Source organism: Rhinoraja longicauda, chromosome 28 (genome assembly GCF_053455715.1).
Source record: "Rhinoraja longicauda isolate Sanriku21f chromosome 28, sRhiLon1.1, whole genome shotgun sequence".
NCBI lineage: Eukaryota > Metazoa > Chordata > Chondrichthyes > Rajiformes > Arhynchobatidae > Rhinoraja > Rhinoraja longicauda.
In genome coordinates, this window is record NC_135980.1 from 25,520,844 (window position 1) to 25,540,572 (window position 19,729).

Genomic DNA, 19,729 nt, shown 5'->3' on the forward strand with positions numbered 1-19,729 from the left:
CGATGTTTTAGGTCCCCTGTCAGATAGACATTTGTGCTGGTGAAAACGCAAAGGAGCCAAACACCTCTGCAAAACAAATTCACGGAATCAACAGATTTGGAGCATGGATTCCCCCATTGACCTGCTGGGTGTAATCGCAATGTGATCACTTTCCATTAGAAGTCCCTGAAACGCTGCTTGATGGGACTCGCTGATTTTGTTTTCATTTTCCTTAAATACTAAACTCTCCCTCTTCATGTAACTTAATTCACCGTGTTTCAGGAAGGCAATTATTAATGAGGCTGCCCTAAAACATTCACTGCGCTTGACTTCCGCGGATTTGATTGAATCGGTGTTAAGTTTTTCCTCTGTACGGGACTTCCAAGGAAGCTGCTATCCAGGGTGGCACCAGAGCTGGCCGAGGAGCATCCTCTTTTAACCTCCGAAGGTCTCGTCAACCTGCATTTGTATGGTGTCCTCATAGAGGTCCTTGCCTCTCAGAAGTATTATCAAGCAAGAGGTGACACTGGGTTAGGTGAGGCAGTAGGACCGCAGCTTCGTTAAAAAGCTTTGTTAAAAAGCACAGGTTCGGCGATCGTTTCGCTCAACACCTCTGCTCAGTCTGTCTCAACCAACCTGATTTCCCGATGGCTCAGCACTTCAACTTCCCCTCCCACTCCCAATCTGACCTTTCTGTCTCCTCCTCCATTGTCAGAGTGAGGCCCAGCGCAAATTGGAGGAATAGCACCTCATATTTCGCTTGGGCAGTTTACACCCCAGCGGTATGAACATTGACTTCTTTAACTTCAGGTAGTTCCTGCTTCCCCTCTCTATCCCCTCCCCAGTTCTCCCACTAGTCTTCCTGTCTCCGATTACATCCTATCTGTGTTCCGCCCCCTCCCCTGACATCAGTCTGAAGAAGGGTCTTGACCCAAAACGTCACCCATTCTTTCCCAAGATGCTCCCAGACACAGCCGTGGGTACAAAGAGGCAAGTCCTGCTGTTGGTTGTTCCAGTCATTTTATTATTTGGATTAACAATTACCATAACAAGCACACTACATAGGTTGTTTACTGAAGGTTCTTGTATTCACATGATTGAGTTGAGATCACTAAGTTACTTTTTGCAGACCTGTGCCATTTGTTGCTTCTTCTGCAAATACAGTTCATTGCAGGAATACATTACTCCTGCAATAAATGACACGAACTCTTCAAAATTCACTTCTCCGTCTCTGTCAAAATCCAAATCTTTAAATAGCTGGTCAAAGTATTCAACGTTTTTTTTATTCTGTTGAGAGATGGAAACACAAGTAAAACTAAGCTTACAGTTCTGTCCCTCTCTTCCCCTCCCCCTTCCCAGTTCTCCCTCTATCTTCCTGTCTCCACCTATATCCGTCCTTTGTCCCGCCCCCCCTGACATCAGTCTGAAGGGTCTCGACCCGAAACGTCACCCATTCCTTCTCTCCTGAGATGCTGCCTGACCTGCTGAGTTACTCCAGCATTTTGTGAATAAAAAGCTTACAGTTCAGTCACTACACCATTCTATCAAACAAGCTCGAGGAAGATATAAGCAAGGGTTCGATACAAAGTCAATGGTGGCACAGCACCAGAGATCCAGCTACAATCTTCACTATGGGTGCTGTCTGTATGAAGTTTATACGTTCTCCCTGTGATCGCGTGGGTTTTCTCTGGGTGCTCCGGTTTCCTCCCACGATCCAAAGACGTGTAGGTTTGTAGGTTAATTTTGCTTCGGTAAAAAATTGAAATTGTCCCTGGTGTGTAGGATAGTGCTAGTGTGTGAGTATCGGTGGGCCGAAGAGCCTGTTTCTGCGCTGTACCTCAAGTCTAAAGCTCCCACTACACTGTCCCAGCAAACAGTCTGGGTAGGGACAGAAAGCCCCCTGGTTGATAACATCCAGTGGCTGCTCCTCAATTTCTTCTGGACCAAGAGGACACATTGCCATTGTTCAGTCTCCATTTGGGAGTTCTGCACTTGGTGGTTGCATAGCCAAATGACAATTCACTGCCTTTTGGACCTTGCAAAGCTATCTGTACAAAAGGGCACCCTCCTCGACAATATGCACTGAGAAATATTTTTTCTGCCAGACATTCACTTCAAGATGATATGTATCCTTGGCAGGATTGGCTAAGCCTCTGAAGAAGTGGTCTATCTTCCAACAGGAACATGGTTCAAATAACTTTCTCACTGGTAAACCTCAGAGTTTGGGGTGATGCTACACTACAAGTCTTGTACCCCATCGTTCATAAGTTATAGGAGCAGAATTAGGCCATTCAACTCAGGAGTGTGGGGTGATTACATTTGTGCCTTTCAACATTTGGCTGGCATTGCTGGTAATAATTAAAATCCACCCCCCTTCCACAAAATGGAGGCCTAGACATGCCCCCAGACCTTCAAGGGCAGTAAAAGCACGATAGGTACACGGTCAAACTCTTCCTCTCCCCGTTAAAACAGAACCAGGTTCAGAGTAGTCACAAAAAAAAACCCTGCAGATGCTGGAATGACAAGCAAAACACAAAGTGCTGCAGGAATTCAGTGGGTCAGGCAGCATCTGTGAAGGAAATGCACAGATGATAATTGGGTCAGGGCTCTTTTTCAGGCTGACCAGAAACAATAGTCTGTGCATTCCCTCCACAGATGCTGCCTGACCTGTAGAATTCCTCCAGCACCAAGTATTTAGAACCAGGTTCAGCACAGGTTAGATGGATATAATTTTATTTGGTAAAAGTAGCAAAGGAAAAAAAAGCTTGCCTAACAGTCCCAGGGTGAATGCAACCAGGTTAAGCAGAAAATAGAGATTTTTATATTATCTCGCATTCCAAGGGTGTACACAATGGTTAATTTGCCACTCCCTCATTCAGAAGCCGAGTATAATGCAATTGTGAACGAGAACACAGGAACACAAATGCAGGAAGTGTTTCTACATATTTGATAGAATCTGCACAGAGCAACAGGTTAAGGTTTTGCTGGAGTATCACAGCAGGTCAGGCAGTATCTCTGGTTTCAGTCTAAAGAAGGGTTTCGGCCCAAAACCTATCCTTTTATTCCCCCCCCCCCAGATATCCCACCTGACTCCAGCATTTTGTGTCTACGGTATAAACCAGCATCTGCAGTTCCTTCCTACACAAATTAAAATTTTGGTGAGTTTCTAGCAACTATGCTGCTTTCTATTGTCAGGTGAATTTGTGGGTCATGGTGCTGCATTCAGTCAGAGATGGGAAGGAACTGCAAGGACACGTCGAATGTACAGCTGGGAACTCAAGTGCAGCGGACTTGCTGGGTCTAGCCCAAGGCTTCAATTCAAACCTGTGATTGTTCACTCCATCTTGGCAGCGATTCAGAAGCCACTCCCTCAAGCTAAACATTTGTCATCACTTTGTCGGTACTGTCTCTGTATTTCTAATCAGATCCCCCACCCTAACTCCAACTACGCAGATTCGAGACAAAGAACTGCAAATGATGGTTTACAAAAAAAAAGGAACAAAGTGCTGGAGTAAAAATTGTCCCTAGTGTGTGTAGGTTAGCGTAGGGGGAGATTGATGGTCGGCATGGACTCGATGGGTCGAAAGGCCTGTTTCCACACTATCTCTAAAGTTTAAAAATCTCAGTGGGTCAGGCAGCATCCGTGAAGAATAAGGATAAGTGACGTTTTTGGTCGGGACCCTTCTCCACACTGCCCAGCCTTGAGACAGGGAACTACCTTGAGCTGGTGCTGGCCGATCCTGAGGAAGACTAAATGGACCCAGCTATCCCATCTTATCTGCTACATGGTCACATTGATCCACCCCTGGCAGGCACTGAGGAGGAGACCGGAGCACAAGATGGATAGGGAATTACACACTCTCCTGGTGTTTGTAGACAAGATTCCAATCAGGAGAGACAACAAGGACTGCAACCCCAACAGGGCAAGAACACATTAAACATTCAGCCTCTGATCCCCTGCCCCACTTCTCAGGGGCATACTGGAACAATCTTATTATTAGGCACTTCTTGCTTGAAAATTTAGTCCAAATACAACTTTGAATCCTCTTGGTCCAGTATCTGTCTCAGCGGAGGTTCTCTCTTCACCACTCAGTGCCTTCTCCCCCAGCAAGTTGAGCTGTTGACTATCTCCCTCTTGTGGCCTCATGTTCTGCAATAACTCCACTTTCTCTCTTTCTCTTTCTCTCTTCCCTCCTCCGCTTCTCTCTTATTCTCCCCCTCTCTCTCCTCCTCCACCCTCCCCACCCCAATACATCACACCAACTCAATCACTAAAAATGCTGATCCGGCCCCTCCTTTTCACCTGTCTCAGGATCTACCAAAGGAGGGTAGATGGAGGAGAAAGCATCCAAGTGAGAGATGGCACTGTTTAACTAACCCAGGCTCATCTGACCCGGGAATGTGTCGTGCACGGGTTCACTAGATTACCTTGGTGAGTTGGTTCAGTTCAACCTCCACCAGTTTTTTCAACTCAGGCTTGTTCAAAGTGTACTTGTCGCCCGTAGTGTACTCGTAGAAAACATCAATCAGGTTCTGCATCGACACCTCAATCCTGGATAGAGTCGTCATGGTGAAGGGTGTCTGAGGGGAAGAGGAGAAAACTCCAGTCTCGGGTAGGGCTGAGAATGGAGGAGGCAGAAGGACATTCCTGTGAACCTCCCATTCCCCCCTCCCCTCCTCCCCACCCCTCCCCTCCTCACCCTCTCCTCTCCACCCCTCCTCACCCTCTCCTCTCCACTCCTCACCCCTCTTCTCCACCCCTCCCCACCCTTCTCCTCCCCACCCCACCTCACCCCTCCCTTCCTCACCCCTCCCCTCCTCTCTCCTCACCCTCTCCTCTCCACTCCTTCTCACCCCTCTTCTCCACCCCTCCCCCACCCTTCTCCTCCCCACCCCACCCTTCCCTTCCTCACCCCTCCCCTCCTCTCCCTCCCCTCCTCTCCCTCCTCACCACCCCTCTCTCCTCCCCTCCTCCAACCTAACCACCGCAGCGCCCGCGGTTAGATAAGATTTTTGTAATCTGGCGCCGGACTAAGTGGTTTAACTAAAACTTTCGTCTAACTGAAAAACTTTTTTTTTTTAAAGAAATTAAAACTTTTCTCAAACAGCTCAGGAACAACCCGCGCCGTGCCTCGAGATTAAACCCAAAACAATAAAACGTTTGTAAAAATTGATCGTCCAAATTGCTAGATCTAATCTAGATAACTCATCTCCAATTAACCCACACTATTAACTAGCAGTAAACCCATTAAACAACTATTGATTTCCATTAGATAAAATGACATAACTAATCACATAACTCTTTACTCAATAACCGTTTGTTTCCCCTCAGCAGTTAACTGATCGCTGGGTTAATTTGTTAATTTTTCTTCACTCTTAGACCAACTCTTACCTTCTCGCCTCGCCCAGATGTGTTGCATCTGCTCAGTGGCTGCTGTTTATATCTGACCCATCCCTAGTCTGTGTCAGTCACAGCGCCTTCTGGCTGGCTGCTGGCTCTGCACCGCCTCCCCAAACTCTTACTCGTGGCTAAAGGAATTTGCAGTTCTCGCAATCTCCACCTCTTTTTTTTTTAAAAACATGCAAAATCCCCCTTTTCACTCTTTCAGACAGAAAGATAGACGTATGGTTGGCCAAAATGTTCTTCAATAAACCACTTCAACCAAGCAACATGTGTGGCGAATGCTAGGTTTGATTTCGTAGTGAGATGCATTCGAGGGCAAATTTAACCCAGAGAGTGGACCTGCTCCCCTCCCCAACCCACTCCACTCCGCCCAAGGATAGAAAAAAAATGTCTGTACACTTCAAACGTGCTCACTAATCAGCAATTCTGATGATCGTTCTGCCAGGTCTGTTTCACTGCACTGCAACAGAAAAAGGCAAGAACTACTTTAATGACAACCGTCAGATGAATGGACTACCAGGAATGGGACTTAGACTCAGAACCCCATGAGTTGGCGACAAAGTAAATCTCTCTTCAATCTCAGTTAGTTTATTCAGTTAGTTTAATGTCACGTGTACTGAGTTACAGCGACAAGCGACGAGCTTTTGTTGCGTGTGAATCAGCCAGAGCAAAGACAGTAAGTACACGATTACCATTACAGTGTACAGATGCACGAGAAGGGAATAACGTTTAGTGCAAGGTAAAGTCAGTAAAGGTCAATCAAAGATAGTCCGAGGGTCGCCAATCTATCCCCTTGAATACTTCCAGAGTAGGTACAACATGGATCAGATACTACGGGATCTCCTGGTTGCCAACCATTCCAACTCCCCTTCCCATTCCCATAGTTATCTTTCTATCCTGGGCCACACACAAATTGGAGGAACAGCACCTTTTATTTCGCTTGGGCAGCTTCCAACCCAACGGTAAGAACATTGAATTCTCCCATCTTAAGTAACTTTACCCATATTCCCCAGCCTCTCCTCACCCCCTGCCCCCTTCCTCTACCTGAGTCATTTAACCAGTTCCAAAGTCCACCATATTGTATCCTTCTTGAGATCACACCTTCCCCAGCCTATAATGGACCTACCAAGGCACCGCGCTGCCTGTCATTTGTGGCCGGCCATGATTGATTGTGTTTTTTTTCTTACCTCCAGTTCTTTGCTACCCCCGCCCCCCCCCCCCCCCCCCATTCCCCACCCTCACCGCTCCCTCCAGGCCTACTTTCAGTCTGAAGAAAGGTCCCGACCCAAAATGATACGTCACCTATTGTTTTTCTCCTAGATGCTGCCTGACCTTCTGAGTCACTTTCTGCCTTATCTTTGGTATAAACCAAGATCTGCAGTTCTTTGTTTCGACGTTTCCTCAGTGTTGCTTGTCTGATTGCCTGTAAACAAAGACTACTTTGTTACCTGAGGAATGCGAAAGGAAATGAACATTGGGCAACCATCAACAAACATCCCCACTTCTGACCTAGTGAGGGGTGGGAAGATTATTGCTGAATCAACTGAAGGTGTGTATGGCCAGGAGGGTGTCCTCAGGAATCCTTGCACTCATGTCGGTGGACTAAGTTGACTAATCACCAGCAACCACAGCCAATATTTTCTCCAGCCGGTGGATTTCAATTTCATTGGGCATCCACAGTATGAGTAGGCATCCTCCCACAGCTCAGTTTATCATTGTCACGTGTACCGAGTTACAGTGAAAAGCATTTATTGCGTGCTAACCAGCCAACGGAAAGACAACACGTGATTACAATCGAGCCATTCACAGTGTACAGACACATGATATGAGAATGACGTTTCGTGCAAGGTAAAGCCAGTAAAGTTCAATCAGAAATAGTCCGAGTGCCACCAAAGAGGTAGATAGTAGCTCAGGACTGTTCTCTAGTAGGAAGGACGGTTCCGTTGCCTGATAACAGCTGGGAGGAAACTGCCCCTGAATTTGGAGGTGTGCGTTTTCACACTTCTGTGCCTTTCGCCCGATGGGAGAGGGGAGAAGAGGGAGTGGCCGGTGTGCGACTTGCCCTTGATTATGCTGCTGGTCTTTCCGAGTCAGTGTGAGGTGTAAATGGGGTCAGTGGAAGGGACGTTGGTTTGTGTGATGGTCTGGGCAGTGTCCACAATTCGCTGCAATTTCTTCTTGTCTTGGGTAGAGCTGTTCGCAAACCAAGCTGTGATGCATCCCGATGCATCCCACACTTCACATTTGCAAGTTGACCCTTTTGGATTGAGGTTGAGACGAGTTCTCAGTAGTATCTGTCTTCTCCATCACAGAAAAATGGGATCTATCTGCACATGTTGGGCTCTCGTTGAGTAGATAAATAAACATACTAAATACAGGTGACTGTGGAGGTCAAGTCCATGGATATTTTTAAGGCAGAGGTTGTGCCCTCGGATCCTAGATTCCCACTAGGGGAAACATCCTCTCCATATCCACTCTATCCAGGCCTGTCCTGGTTGTTTTGTTCCTGGGTTGGCCAAGCTGGCCTTCGCGGGTCACAGTACCAGGCAGACGAAGGCTCTGCCCGAGCCTACTGCCTCTGCCCCTTTTTGGGGGTTACGTCCATACCTGGTGTCCCTTGAAAGAGAACAAGCCGTGTCCACCGGCACGATTTTAGCCACCTCCAATGGGATCCCACTACTGGCCACATCTGCCCACCTCCACCCCTTTCTGCGTTCTGCACAGACCGTTCACTCCGCAACTCCCTTGTCAACTTGTCCCTTCCCACCAAAACCACCCCCTCCGCAGGTACTTTCCCCTGCAATCGCAGGAGATGCAACACCTGTCCCTTTACCCCCCCCCCCCTCAACTCCATCCAAGGACCCCGACAGTCTTTCCAGGTGAGGCAGAGGTTCACTTGCATCTCCTCCAACCTCATTTACTGTATCCACTGTTCCAGGTGTCAACTCCTGTACATCGGTGAGATCAAGTGCAGGCTCGGCGATCATATCGCTGAACGCCTTCGCTCAGTCCGCCTTAACCTACCTGATCTCCCGGTTGCTCAGCACTTTAACTCCCGCTCCCATTCCCAATCTGACCTTTCTGTCCTGGGCCTCCTCCATTGTCAGAGTGAGGCCCAGCGCAAATTGGAGGAACAGCAGCACCTCATATTTCGCTTGTATTTATTCACAAAATGCTGGAGTAACTCAGCAGGTCAGGCAGCATCTCAGGGGAGAAGGAATGGGTGACGTTTCGGGTCGAGACCCTTCTTCATATTTCGCTTTGGTAGCTTTCAGCCAAGCGGTATGAACATTGACTTCTCTAACTTCAAATAGCCCTTGCTATCCTTCTGTCTCCATCCCTTCCCAGTTCTCCCACCAGTCTTACTGTCTCCGACTACATTCTATCTCTGTTCCGCCCACTCTCCTGACATCAGTCTGAAGAAGGGTCTCGACCCGAAACGTCACCCATTCCTTCTCTCCAGAGATGCTGCCTGTCCCGCTGAGTTACTCCAGCATTTTGTGTCTACCTTCGATTTAAACCAGCATCTGCAGTTCTTTCCGACAACATGGAGGAGTTCCGGGACTATTGCTGCAGAGGATTAACTGTATCCTGGATCAAGACTGTAATATAATAATTTGTATTTAGGTGTTCTTCTTCTTGCGTTTGAGGCAGCAGAAGTTATGAAGCTGCTTCTGCTTGTGCTGTCTCTGTTTGTTGTCGTTCGCCTGACTGAGGTCAGTTGACAGGGCTCACCACGGGGAGGTCGACAACGTGAACCCCTATTTAGGTGTTAGGAATATTTGACAGTTTGCTGTTATGGCGGTGAGTGCTTTGTTGGAATTTGAAATGTAAATACTGTAGTAAATCACTAAATGGAGCGGCACGGTGGCCTAGCGGTAGAGCTACTGCCTTACGGCACCAGAGACTTGGGTTCGATTCCGACTATGGGTGCTGTCTGTACAGAGTTTGTACGTTCTCCCCATGACCTGCGTGACTTTTCTCCAAGATCTTCGGTTTCCTCCCACACAGTTCAGGTTTGTAGCCGTTAATCGGCTTGATAAAAATGTAAAATTGTCCCGAATGTGTGTAGGATAGTGTTAATGTCCAGGGATTACTGGTCGGTGCGGACTCGGTGGGCCGAAAGACATGTTTCTGCGCTGTTCTCTAAACTAAACTAAACTAAATTTAATTTTCTAAATAAACAATATTGGGATAGGATAGTTAAATACAGAGTAAAGTTTCTGTCCCATCAAACACTGGCATGTTGAGTGTGAGTTTGTTACAGACTAAAGGGCCTGTCCCACTTAGGCGATTTTTTAGGCGATTGCGGTCCACTGTTATAGTTGTAGCAGGTCGCCGAAAAAACGGCGAATGGACCCCCCTATGCCAATGTCTACGACAAGCTAAAACAACCTACCACCTAGTCGACGTCAAGCTACGGCAAGCTACCGACAACCAGCGACCCAATCGTCGCGACTTAGGACGTCCGACCGCACCTACGACAACCTACGACCACACAGGCGACAACCTACAACAACCGAAGTCAACCTATGTCCACCCGTGACAAGCTACGACCCTGTCGGCGACAACTGAAGACAATTCACATCATTTTTGCCTCCGGTTCTGACACTGGTACCTGTCACCGGTTGACATAGGTAATCGCCATTGGAATTCACCGAAGTCAGCACCGGTGACAACCTACGACAGCATCTACGTCAGGAGACGTCAGGCGTCAAACCCACTGTCGCTGAAAAAATGTCAACATTCTGAAAATCCAGCGGCGACCAGAAAGACGCCACGACTCTTTGGGCGAATGACGAGACTACTCACGCCCATATAGGCGACACCCCGGCTACCATGTGGCGACAGCCTAGTTGCCTGTAGTCGCCTAAAAAAACGCTTAAGTGGGACAGGCCCTAAAGCCCCCTTCACAGTGTCATCAAACATTTCCATTGCAACCACAGTATCAGGATAGGATGGTTAAATATAGAGTTAAGTTCCTTCACACTGTCCATCAAAATACTCTGTGTAGGAAGGAACTGCAGATGTCAGTTTACACCGAAGATAGACACAAAATGCAGGAGTAACTCAGCGGGACAGGCAGCATCTCTGGAGAGAAGGAATGGGTGACATTTCGGGTCAAGACCTTTCTTCAGATTTCAGACACTTTCAAGGAACGTGCAAGTGTGGGTTTAATACAGACCAAGCTCCCTTTACACAGTCTAATCGAACACTCCTAAGGCAAGGACATCAAATCAACGGTATTCAACCAATGATACTTTATTGCCACATGTACAGTACCATGCTTTGTTTTGCATACAACCCGGTAAAACCATACAGTAGACCTCACCTAGACAGTACACCAGATAGACTGGCGTCGACAAGGTTACAAAAGTTCACCAAACATTACTATCTTCTGAAGATAGACACAAACAGCTGGAGGAACTCAAAGGGTCAGGCAGCATCTCTGGAGAAAAAGAATCGGTGACATTTCGGGTCGAGACCCTTCTTCAGACCTTACTCTCTTCTGCCTGCCGCCACATGTGGCAGCAGCCCCTCTTCTCCCCTGGCCCCCCTTCGTTCTCAGCGGCCCCTTGCAGCCCCCCCCCCACCCATCGTTCTCGGCACCCCCCCCCCCTCCCACATCAGGTCCCTCTTGATTCTTGGTGACCCCCTTTCTAGATAGCTCTCGGAGGCACGGGTCCCCTCGCTCTCGACGGCCCACCTCATCCAGATATTGGTGAGTTTACTCTTGATTGTCCATCTCATTACGAAAGGGATTTCTTTCCCGAATAAATTGTCGTATTTAACTTTGGATTCAGGCCCTCTGGTAATTGGATTGAAATTCTACAAATGGTGATTTAATGTAAAATCTACAGAGGAATATGCTCAGAATCTTTAAGCCAACTGACAGATTTATTGCACTAAGTAGGGCCCAGCTGTTTCTACCAGAAAATGTAACTGTGGTATAATGTTGATTAAAATGTCTCAGGAAACAGTCTCAAAATCTGTTTCCCCTAAATTGATTGGAACATTCTGGGTGAAAAGTGAATGAGTCAGAGTTCCCAGAACAAAAACTGCTTTGTTAAATTTGGCAAGTTTCAATAAAAAGCCTGAGTGTGATCTTGGATGTTGTTACTGGACAATGAAAGTTTTAACACGCAGAGTTACCATGTCGAATGATTTTTGGAAAACCACGGCAGGAATGTCACACATTTAGCAAGATCTGTGTGCGCAAAAGTAACAGCCGAGATTTGAGTTCCAAAGCTGGGTGTGTCCAGAGTTGAGACTCCATAATCATCACTGTGGGGTGTGGCAGTGACACAGAGCCTGCTACCGGTTGCTCTGACAACCAGCCTACAGAGAGAAAACACTAGCAAACCAAACATGCACACACACTCTCTCTCACATATACTCTCTAACACACACACTCCCTCTCTCACACACAATCACACACTCGCTCACACACTCACACACATGCACACACACTCACTCACACACACACCCTCTCGCACACACCCTCACTCTCACACACACTCACGTACACTGTCACACACTCACTCACACACGCTCTCGCGCACTGTCACACAGACTCACTCTCATACACCCACACACACTCTCACACACACACACACACACACACACACAACTAGTTCTTTAGTCAGAGGGTGGTGAATGTGTGGAATACATTGCCACAACGGCTGTGGAGGCCGTCAATGGACATTTTTCAGGCATAAATTTACAGATTCTCGATTAGTATGGGCGTCAAGGGTTACAGGGAGAAGGCAGGAGAAAGGGGTTGAGAGGGAGAGATAGATCAGCCATAATTGAATGGCTGGGTAGACGTGATGGGCCGAATGGCCTAATTTTGCTCCTGTAACCTCTGAACATGAAAGGTTGGCACAGCTGGAAAAGGATAAAGATCCACGGGAAAGTGTGGAAAACAAAGGACCAATGACTGATAAACTATTCCAATCAATTAGCAGAGAACAATTAAATCTAATCTTATTTCAAAACTAAACTTTATTCGTAATAATAGTTTACAAAACAGAAACCGTGCCAATTTCTTAACCTTTGGGTAATCAGGTGTTCATAAGTTCGTCGGATCAGACTGTTCCACCCCCAGAGTGTGCACGGGCTAAGGCAGAGCTTCTCCGTTCTCCAGGTGCAGAGACTGACGCAATGCCTATCCCACTGCATATTTTAGGTGTGTGCCTGCGCTTTGCTTCCAGTGGATGTGTTTGTGCGGAGGCATTCAAAATCCCACCACACTGCAAAGATTTATCTCCTGCCAGCGGAATAAGACGCTGGAGCAACTGGCTGTGGTTAATGTGAGATTTTTTATATTAGGATATGGGAGTGGCCAGGATGACACAAAGCTGGGTGGCAGTGTGAACTGCGAAGAGGATGTTAGGAGGTTGCAGGGTGACTTGTGACAGGTTGAGTGAGTGGGCAGAAACATGGCAGATTCAGTATAATGTAGATAAATGTGCGGTTATCCACTTTGGCGGCAAAAATAAGGAGGCAGATTATTATCTCAATGGTTACAGATTAGGTAAAGAGGGCCCTGTGAGGCAGCAACTTTACCACTGCGCCGCCCTTATCTTGCACTAAATGTTGAACCCTTTATCCTTTATCTGTACACTGTGGACAACTTGATTGTAATCATGTATAGACTTTTATTTGACTGGATAGCATGCAACAAAAGCTTTTCACTGTACCCTGGTACACGTGACAATAATAAAGTAAAAAGTGAAGCACTCCCTCGCAACAGTGGAGGTTCCAACCGAGTTCAGGGTCTGACGTCACAAATGACAACATGGCCCCTTCTAACCAACAGTGGCAGCACGGTGGCGCAGCGGTAGAGTTGCTGGCTTACAGTGCCAATGACCCCGGTTCCATCCTGACTGTAGGTGCCGTCTGTGCGGAGTTTGCACCGTTCTCCCTGTGACCGCGTGGGTTTTCTCTGGAGTACTGTGTGCAGTTTTGGTCTCCAAATTTGAGGAAGGGTATTCTTGCTATTGAGGGCGTGCAGCGTAGGTTTACTAGGTTAATTCCCGGAATGGCGGGACTGTCATATATTGAAAGACTGGAGCGACTAGGCTTGTATACACTGGAATTTAGAAGGATGAGAGGGGATCTTATCGAAACATATAAGATTATCTTGTTCTCACCTTCCACCCCACCAGCCAGCGGATCCAACATATCATCCACCAACATTTCCGTCACCTACATCGGGACCCCACCACTGGCCATATCTTCCCATCCCCTCCCCTGGCTTCTGGCTTCTGTAAAATTGTAAGTTGAGACAAATGACCCCCACAGCTGCTGCCTGGCAGTCTGGTACTTGCTCAACGCTGCCTTCTGAGGATACTCTGCACTGCTCTGCTGAGTTACTCCAGCACTTTGTGTCTTTCAACTTTGCAGTGAGTTGTGGACGTAGCCCAGACCATCCAACCTCCCTTCCATTGACTCCATGTACACTTCACGCTGCCTCGACAAAGCCAGCAGCATAATCAAGGACCAGTCTCACACGGGTCTTCCCAGCTGAAAGGCCTGTTTCCACGCTGTCTCTCTAAAGTCTAAAATCACTCTCGCAGTGCAGCAGTGTTGCCCCTCTGACAGCGTGGTGATCACTCGGTACTGCCATTTCAAAATGCCAGGATCCATTTGAATCATATCATTTCCTCTGACTCAGGGGTGAGTGTGCTAGCAAGTGAGTCAGGGATGATATTGCGCTGTGGGAGGGTTAGTATTGAGGGGGGCACTCAGTACCGGATTAACATAGTAGCAAAAGTAGCATTTGCTACGGGCCCCGCACTTTCGAGGGCTCCGTGCTAAATGCTTGAAATCATGATCACACTGAGGGGCGCTGTGTTGTCCCGTCCCATCCTGTCCCGGTGCGGGGATGTTCAGTGCGGAGAGTAAAGGCGGCGGCTCTCCCACTGACGGTCCATGCCGATGGACTCTTCCCCCACCGCCTCCCGCCCAGGACAGCTGCCGATGCCGCTGGACGTGGGGAAGGCGCTGAGCCGGCCAGGGAAAGGAGGGGGGACATCATGGGAGCTGAGGGCAGGCCCAGTGCCAAGCCCAGGACTCGGCCTCCACCAACACCCGGCCTCACCGCCGCCGCCGCTGCTGCCTTTCCCCTTGGCCCACCTCAGGCTCACGGTTACCCAGTCACATCCAGGCCCAGGCTCTGGCTACTTCCCCCGGCACGAGGCTTGGCTCGGCTACGGAGCCGGCAAACTCGCCCCCAAGAGACAAGCGGCCTAGCCCTGCTCGTACCCGAGGGCCGCGGAGGAGGGTGAGGAGAGAGCGGCGGCGCCGGGTCTCCAGAGCTGTATGAAAATCCATGGTCAATTCCAAACTTACTCAGTATGGCAAGGATTGGCTTGTCACCATACTTGGGTTACCTAATAGTTGAAGAAGAATTCAACCTGGCCCATGGTCTTTTTACCTTGGCGGGCATTACTGATCTGTTGGATGGCTACATTGCACAAAACTGGGTGAATCAGAAATTGATTAAAATAATGTAGATATATATGGAATTTCTTTCCTACAAAAGATATGAGTTATCACACTCGTAATAATAAAATAATAAAAGTTCAAAAATTTGAAAAAGATTTGGTGGAGCGGGAGCAGGTGGCCGCTGGCTGGGTGAGGTCAGGCGCTTGGCAACCCGAACCGCCAACCCCGAGACACAGACCCTCACCCCAATCCCCCCACCATACCCCTACCCCCCCCCCCCCCCCCCCCCAGAGGTTCAGGCAGCGGCACAGAGGAGAGAGATCAGGGTAGACTGTGGGGTGGGGGGAGCACCTAAGGTTGCCAACTGTCCCGTATTAGCCGGACATCCCGTATTTTGGGGAAAATTTGTTTCTCCCGTATGGGACCGCCCTTGTCCCGTATTAGGCCCGTGGGCCGCTGTAGGCCCGGACAGTATAAGCTAACAGAGCTCGTTAGCGGGGCTGGTGTGTTCTGGGAGCGGCGGGGCCGAGCGTGTTCTGGGAGCGGCGGGGCCGAGTGTGTTCGGGGAGCGGCGGGGCCGAGTGTGTTCGGGAGCGGCCCGAGTGTGTTCGGGGAGCGGCGGGGCCGAGTGTGTTCGGGAGCGGCGGGGCCGAGTGTGTTCGGGGAGCGGCGGGGCCGAGCGTGTTCGGGAGCGGCCCGAGTGTGTTCGGGAGCGGCGGGGCCGAGTGTGTTCGGGAGCGGCCCGAGTGTGTTCGGGAGCGGCGGGGCCGAGTGTGTTCGGGGAGCGGCGGGGCCGAGCGTGTTCGGGAGCGGCCCGAGTGTGTTCGGGGAGCGGCGGGGCCGAGTGTGTTCGGGGAGCGGCGGGGCCGAGCGTGTTCGGGAGCGGCCCGAGTGTGTTCGGGGAGCGGGGCCGAGTGTGTTCGTGAGCGAAGCCGAGCGTGTTCGGGAGCGGCCCGAGTGTGTTCGGGAGCGGCCCGAGTGTGTTCGGGGAGCGGGGCCGAGCGTGTTCGGGAGCGGCCCGAGTGTGTTCGGGGAGCGGCCCGAGTGTGTTCGGGGAGCGGGGCCGAGCGTGTTCGGGAGCGGCCCGAGTGTGTTCGGGAGCGGCCCGAGTGTGTTCGGGAGCGGCCCGAGTGTGTTCGGGGAGCGGGGCCGAGCGTGTTCGGGAGCGGCCCGAGTGTGTTCGGAGAGCGGCGGGGCCGAGCGTGTTCGGGGAGCGGCGGGCCCGAGTGTGTTCGGAGAGCGGCCCGAGTGTGTTCGGGGAGCGGCGGGGCCGAGTGTGTTCGGAGAGCGGCGGGGCCGAGCGTGTTCGGGAGCGGCCCGAGTGTGTTCGGGGAGTGGGGCCGAGCGTGTTCGGGAGCGGCCCGAGTGTGTTCGGGAGCGGCCCGAGTGTGTTCGGGGAGCGGCGGGGCCGAGCGTGTTCGGGAGCGGCCCGAGTGTGTTCGGGGAGCGGCGGGGCCGAGTGTGTTCGGGGAGCGGCGGGGCCGAGTGTGTTCGGGGAGCGGGAGCACGTGGCCCCTGGCTGGGTGAGGCCACGTGGGACGCGGGGCGGTGACGTCACCTTGTCCCTATTTAAGGCCCCTTTATAATATGCCCTGGGCCCTGCAATAGCTTAATCCGCTTGGCAATAGCTTAGCCCTGGGAGCACTGCATTGTTGGAGGCAGTATTATGATTTTTTTAGGCAATGGGACATTCTTCTGGAGTTGTGTGGATAGCTGCCCTTCAGATGAAGAGAAGCAATATTGGAATAGGAAAGCAGCAAGAATAAACACCATTGTCTGCAGAGAGTACTGTCTCACAAGACAGTGGTAAAAAAACCCTTTGAGGTGTCTGGATTCCCAACAAAGGGGTTTGCATCGTATGGGAGGCACATTCCCAATCTTGTTGTACCCCTGTACAATGACAATAAAGATGTATTGTATTGTATTGATTATGCAGATGTTTGCAGAGAATTGTGGATGCAACCCAGACCATCACACAAACCAACCTCCCTTCCATTGACGCAAATGAATGAAAGATATGCAATGGTACTTTATTCCATGGTACTTTATTCTCACTCGGTAGGTACATTGAAATTCATTTTTTGCATACAGTTCACCACAGGTATTACTGTACATAAGCACACCTTAGATACAGTACAAATGTATAGAAATAGTACATTGAGACATTATACAAAAACTCGTGAATGTGATCTTTCATTTATTTCCTTTCCTTGCAGAAATACTTGCAAGGGAGAACTGGGTGCCTCACACACAACAGGAGACGCATAGAATGCATGCAAGGCTGGAGAAGGTAAAGAACAGGAATAGTTAAATAGAGTAATCACAGAAAGAGAAAGAAACAAGTGGTGTAGTAACTCAGTGGGTCAGGCAGCATCTCTGGAGAACTTGTTTTGGTGATGTTTTGGGTCAGAATTCTTCATACTGATTGTGGTGGGGGAGGGGAAGTTGGATAAGAAGTGGGTACAGAACAAAGTGATATGTGGATTATAGGTGGGGGGGCTGTTTGGGAGATGGGTGGAAAAAGGCTAGAGGTGAAAAGGAGACAATAGGGTGTGAGATAAGGAGAGGAATGAAATTTGAAGTCAGAGGGAGGGAGGGATAAAGGTGGAATGGGACAGGCAGGGGGGAAAATGGAGGGGAAGGGACAGTGGCAGAAATGTGTGCTTACCGGGGCTGGGAATAATGGAAATTGATATGTTCCTTAATGCAGATCTTTCTTGAATACATCAACACTGCCCCTTTAATGTACTACTGTTTGATTAATATGACAAGATTGCTTTTCCAATGCAGTTAAATTGTCCCTTTCATGAAACAACACTGTTTCCTCTATAAACTGTGTTATTCATTATAACTCATATTAACGGTTTCTTTCAGACAGAGGACCTAGTGTTTTACAGTGGCCATGCTGTGCATACTCCAGAGGGAAACGACCATGGGTGGCTCCTGCTGGCGGGGGTAAATTAGGAGAGAACTTGCATATGTGAACAATCTTCCCTCTCCTCAGTATTGCACAGAGTGAAGAACCCTTCAGTCTAAAGAAGGGTCCCGATCAGAAACGTCATCTATCCATGTTCTCCAGAGATGCACCGTATGGCATTGTAGTCGCAAGCAATGCCTGGCATATGTTTGATTCACAAGCTCCTTTTCAAGCATGTATCCCCTGCGTAAAATGCTCGCTGCCTATATTCATTCCATGGTGCACCTGAAGAGGTTCAGCATCTCTGGAGACCTCGGTCTCTTCAGAAAGTAGAGATGTTGGTGTGCCAGAATTCTTAAGGGATTGGACAAGCTAGATGCAGGAAAAATGTTCCCGATGTTCAGTGAGTCCAGAACCAGGGGGCACAGTGTAAGAATAAGGGGTAGGCCATTTAGGACTGAGATGAGGAAAAACCTTCTCACCCTGAGTTGTGAATCTGTGGAATTCTCTACCACAGAAGGCAGTGGAGGCCAATTCACTGGATGTTTTCAAGAGAGAGTTAGATATAGCTCTTAGGGCTACTGGAATCAAGGGATATGGGGAGAAAGCAGGAACGGGGTACTGATTTTAGATAATCAGCCATGATCATATTGAGTGGTGGTGCTGGCTCGAAGGGCCAAAGGGCCTACTTCTGCACCTATTTTCTATGTTTCTATGCCTTCTTGGCTGTCGCAACAATGATCCACATCAGATCATTTCCCTTCATCCATTCCCCTAGATCAAACAGTTGACACTTCGGCCAAACAAAATGGCTCGTTGAGCTTGAAATTAATTGAGCCGGGAGATCAAGGAAGATGAAGACAAGAGAAGTGTAAGAAAATAACTGCAGATGCTGGTACAAATCGAAGATATCACAAAATGCTGGAGTAAGTCAGCAGGTCAGGCAGCATCTTGGAGAGTGGGAATGGGTGACGTTTCGGGTTGAGACCCTTCTTCAGAGTCAAGAGAAGTGGTGAGGTGAGAGGGTGAGAAGTAGATGAGAAGGGTGGATTTATGTCCCAGGACAAGGCCAGAAAGAGAATGGTTTTGAATGAATAGAAATTAAAGATCTGCGGGAGAGTTTGCATCCAAGATTAAGATGCTTGTAATCCTTCACATCTGCCAAAGAAAAGACATCAGAAACCACTTAATTCATCTCTACCTTGCATCAATTCTCACTTTGACCCTATTAAAATGTTTTGCCTTTTTTAACCATTCTGTGTGCGCCTTAACATCTGCTGAAAAGTAACATTAATGTGTGATAGCTTAATGGGCCATAGCTGCTATGAACCGGTCCTGCTGAGCCGGATGGCCACAACGCATAGATCAACTTGCACTTTACCCTGTCTAAAACTGTTACAATTGTTTCGTTTCGTTGGGTTGCTGTTGTCGAAATTACTTAAATTATTGCATCGTATGGGAGGCGCATTCCCAATCTCGTTGTACCCCTGGGTACAATGACAATAAAGATATATTGTATTGTATTGTATTGTATTGATACAAAGCGCTGGGGTAACTCAGCGGGACACGCAGCATCTCTGGAGAAAAAGGATGGGTGACATTTCAGGTCTAACCGTCACCCGTCATTTTTCTCCAGAGATGCTGTCTGACTCGCTAAGTTACTACAGCACTTTGTGTACATATACTCTTTGGTATAAATCAGCATCTGCATTTCTTTGTTTCTACATTCCTCAAATTTGCTTACCTGTCAGTAAAATGGTGGCTGATCCTTTCTGAACTTTAAGTAGACTCTTCATGTCATCCGTGTACTACCATTAACCTCGGCCAGGAAGCAGCTACAACACTGTGAGGGGGTCAGAGACAGAGGGAGGGTAGACCCTACAGCAATGGGTGCTGGAGTGAAGGGGATGGCCAGGTACTGGCATCGCTGGGTTTGCCAGTCTAAAAGATGGCGCCCTCCACTCCTGACCAGGTTT

At 48.9% G+C, this 19,729-nt stretch overlaps 1 protein-coding gene across 2 annotated transcripts; it reads right to left on the reverse strand.

The window, feature by feature from the left end:
- Nucleotides 1-989: 989 nt before the first annotated feature.
- LOC144607101 (protein S100-A1-like) lies at nucleotides 990-19,704 on the reverse strand. Of its 2 annotated transcripts, none has more exons than XM_078423703.1 (3): nucleotides 19,498-19,704; nucleotides 4,408-4,560; nucleotides 990-1,266 (listed from the first exon to the last, which is right to left on the reverse strand). In XM_078423703.1, exons 2-3 carry the CDS (start codon nucleotides 4,546-4,548, stop codon nucleotides 1,096-1,098), a joined length of 312 nt encoding a protein of 103 aa, XP_078279829.1. In that variant the 5' UTR covers nucleotides 4,549-4,560; nucleotides 19,498-19,704; the 3' UTR covers nucleotides 990-1,095. The 2 variants fall into 2 exon arrangements, with proteins under 2 accessions (XP_078279829.1, XP_078279828.1); XM_078423702.1 differs by lacking the exon at nucleotides 19,498-19,704 and adding an exon at nucleotides 5,372-5,693.
- Between the last annotated feature and the right edge of the window lie 25 nt (nucleotides 19,705-19,729).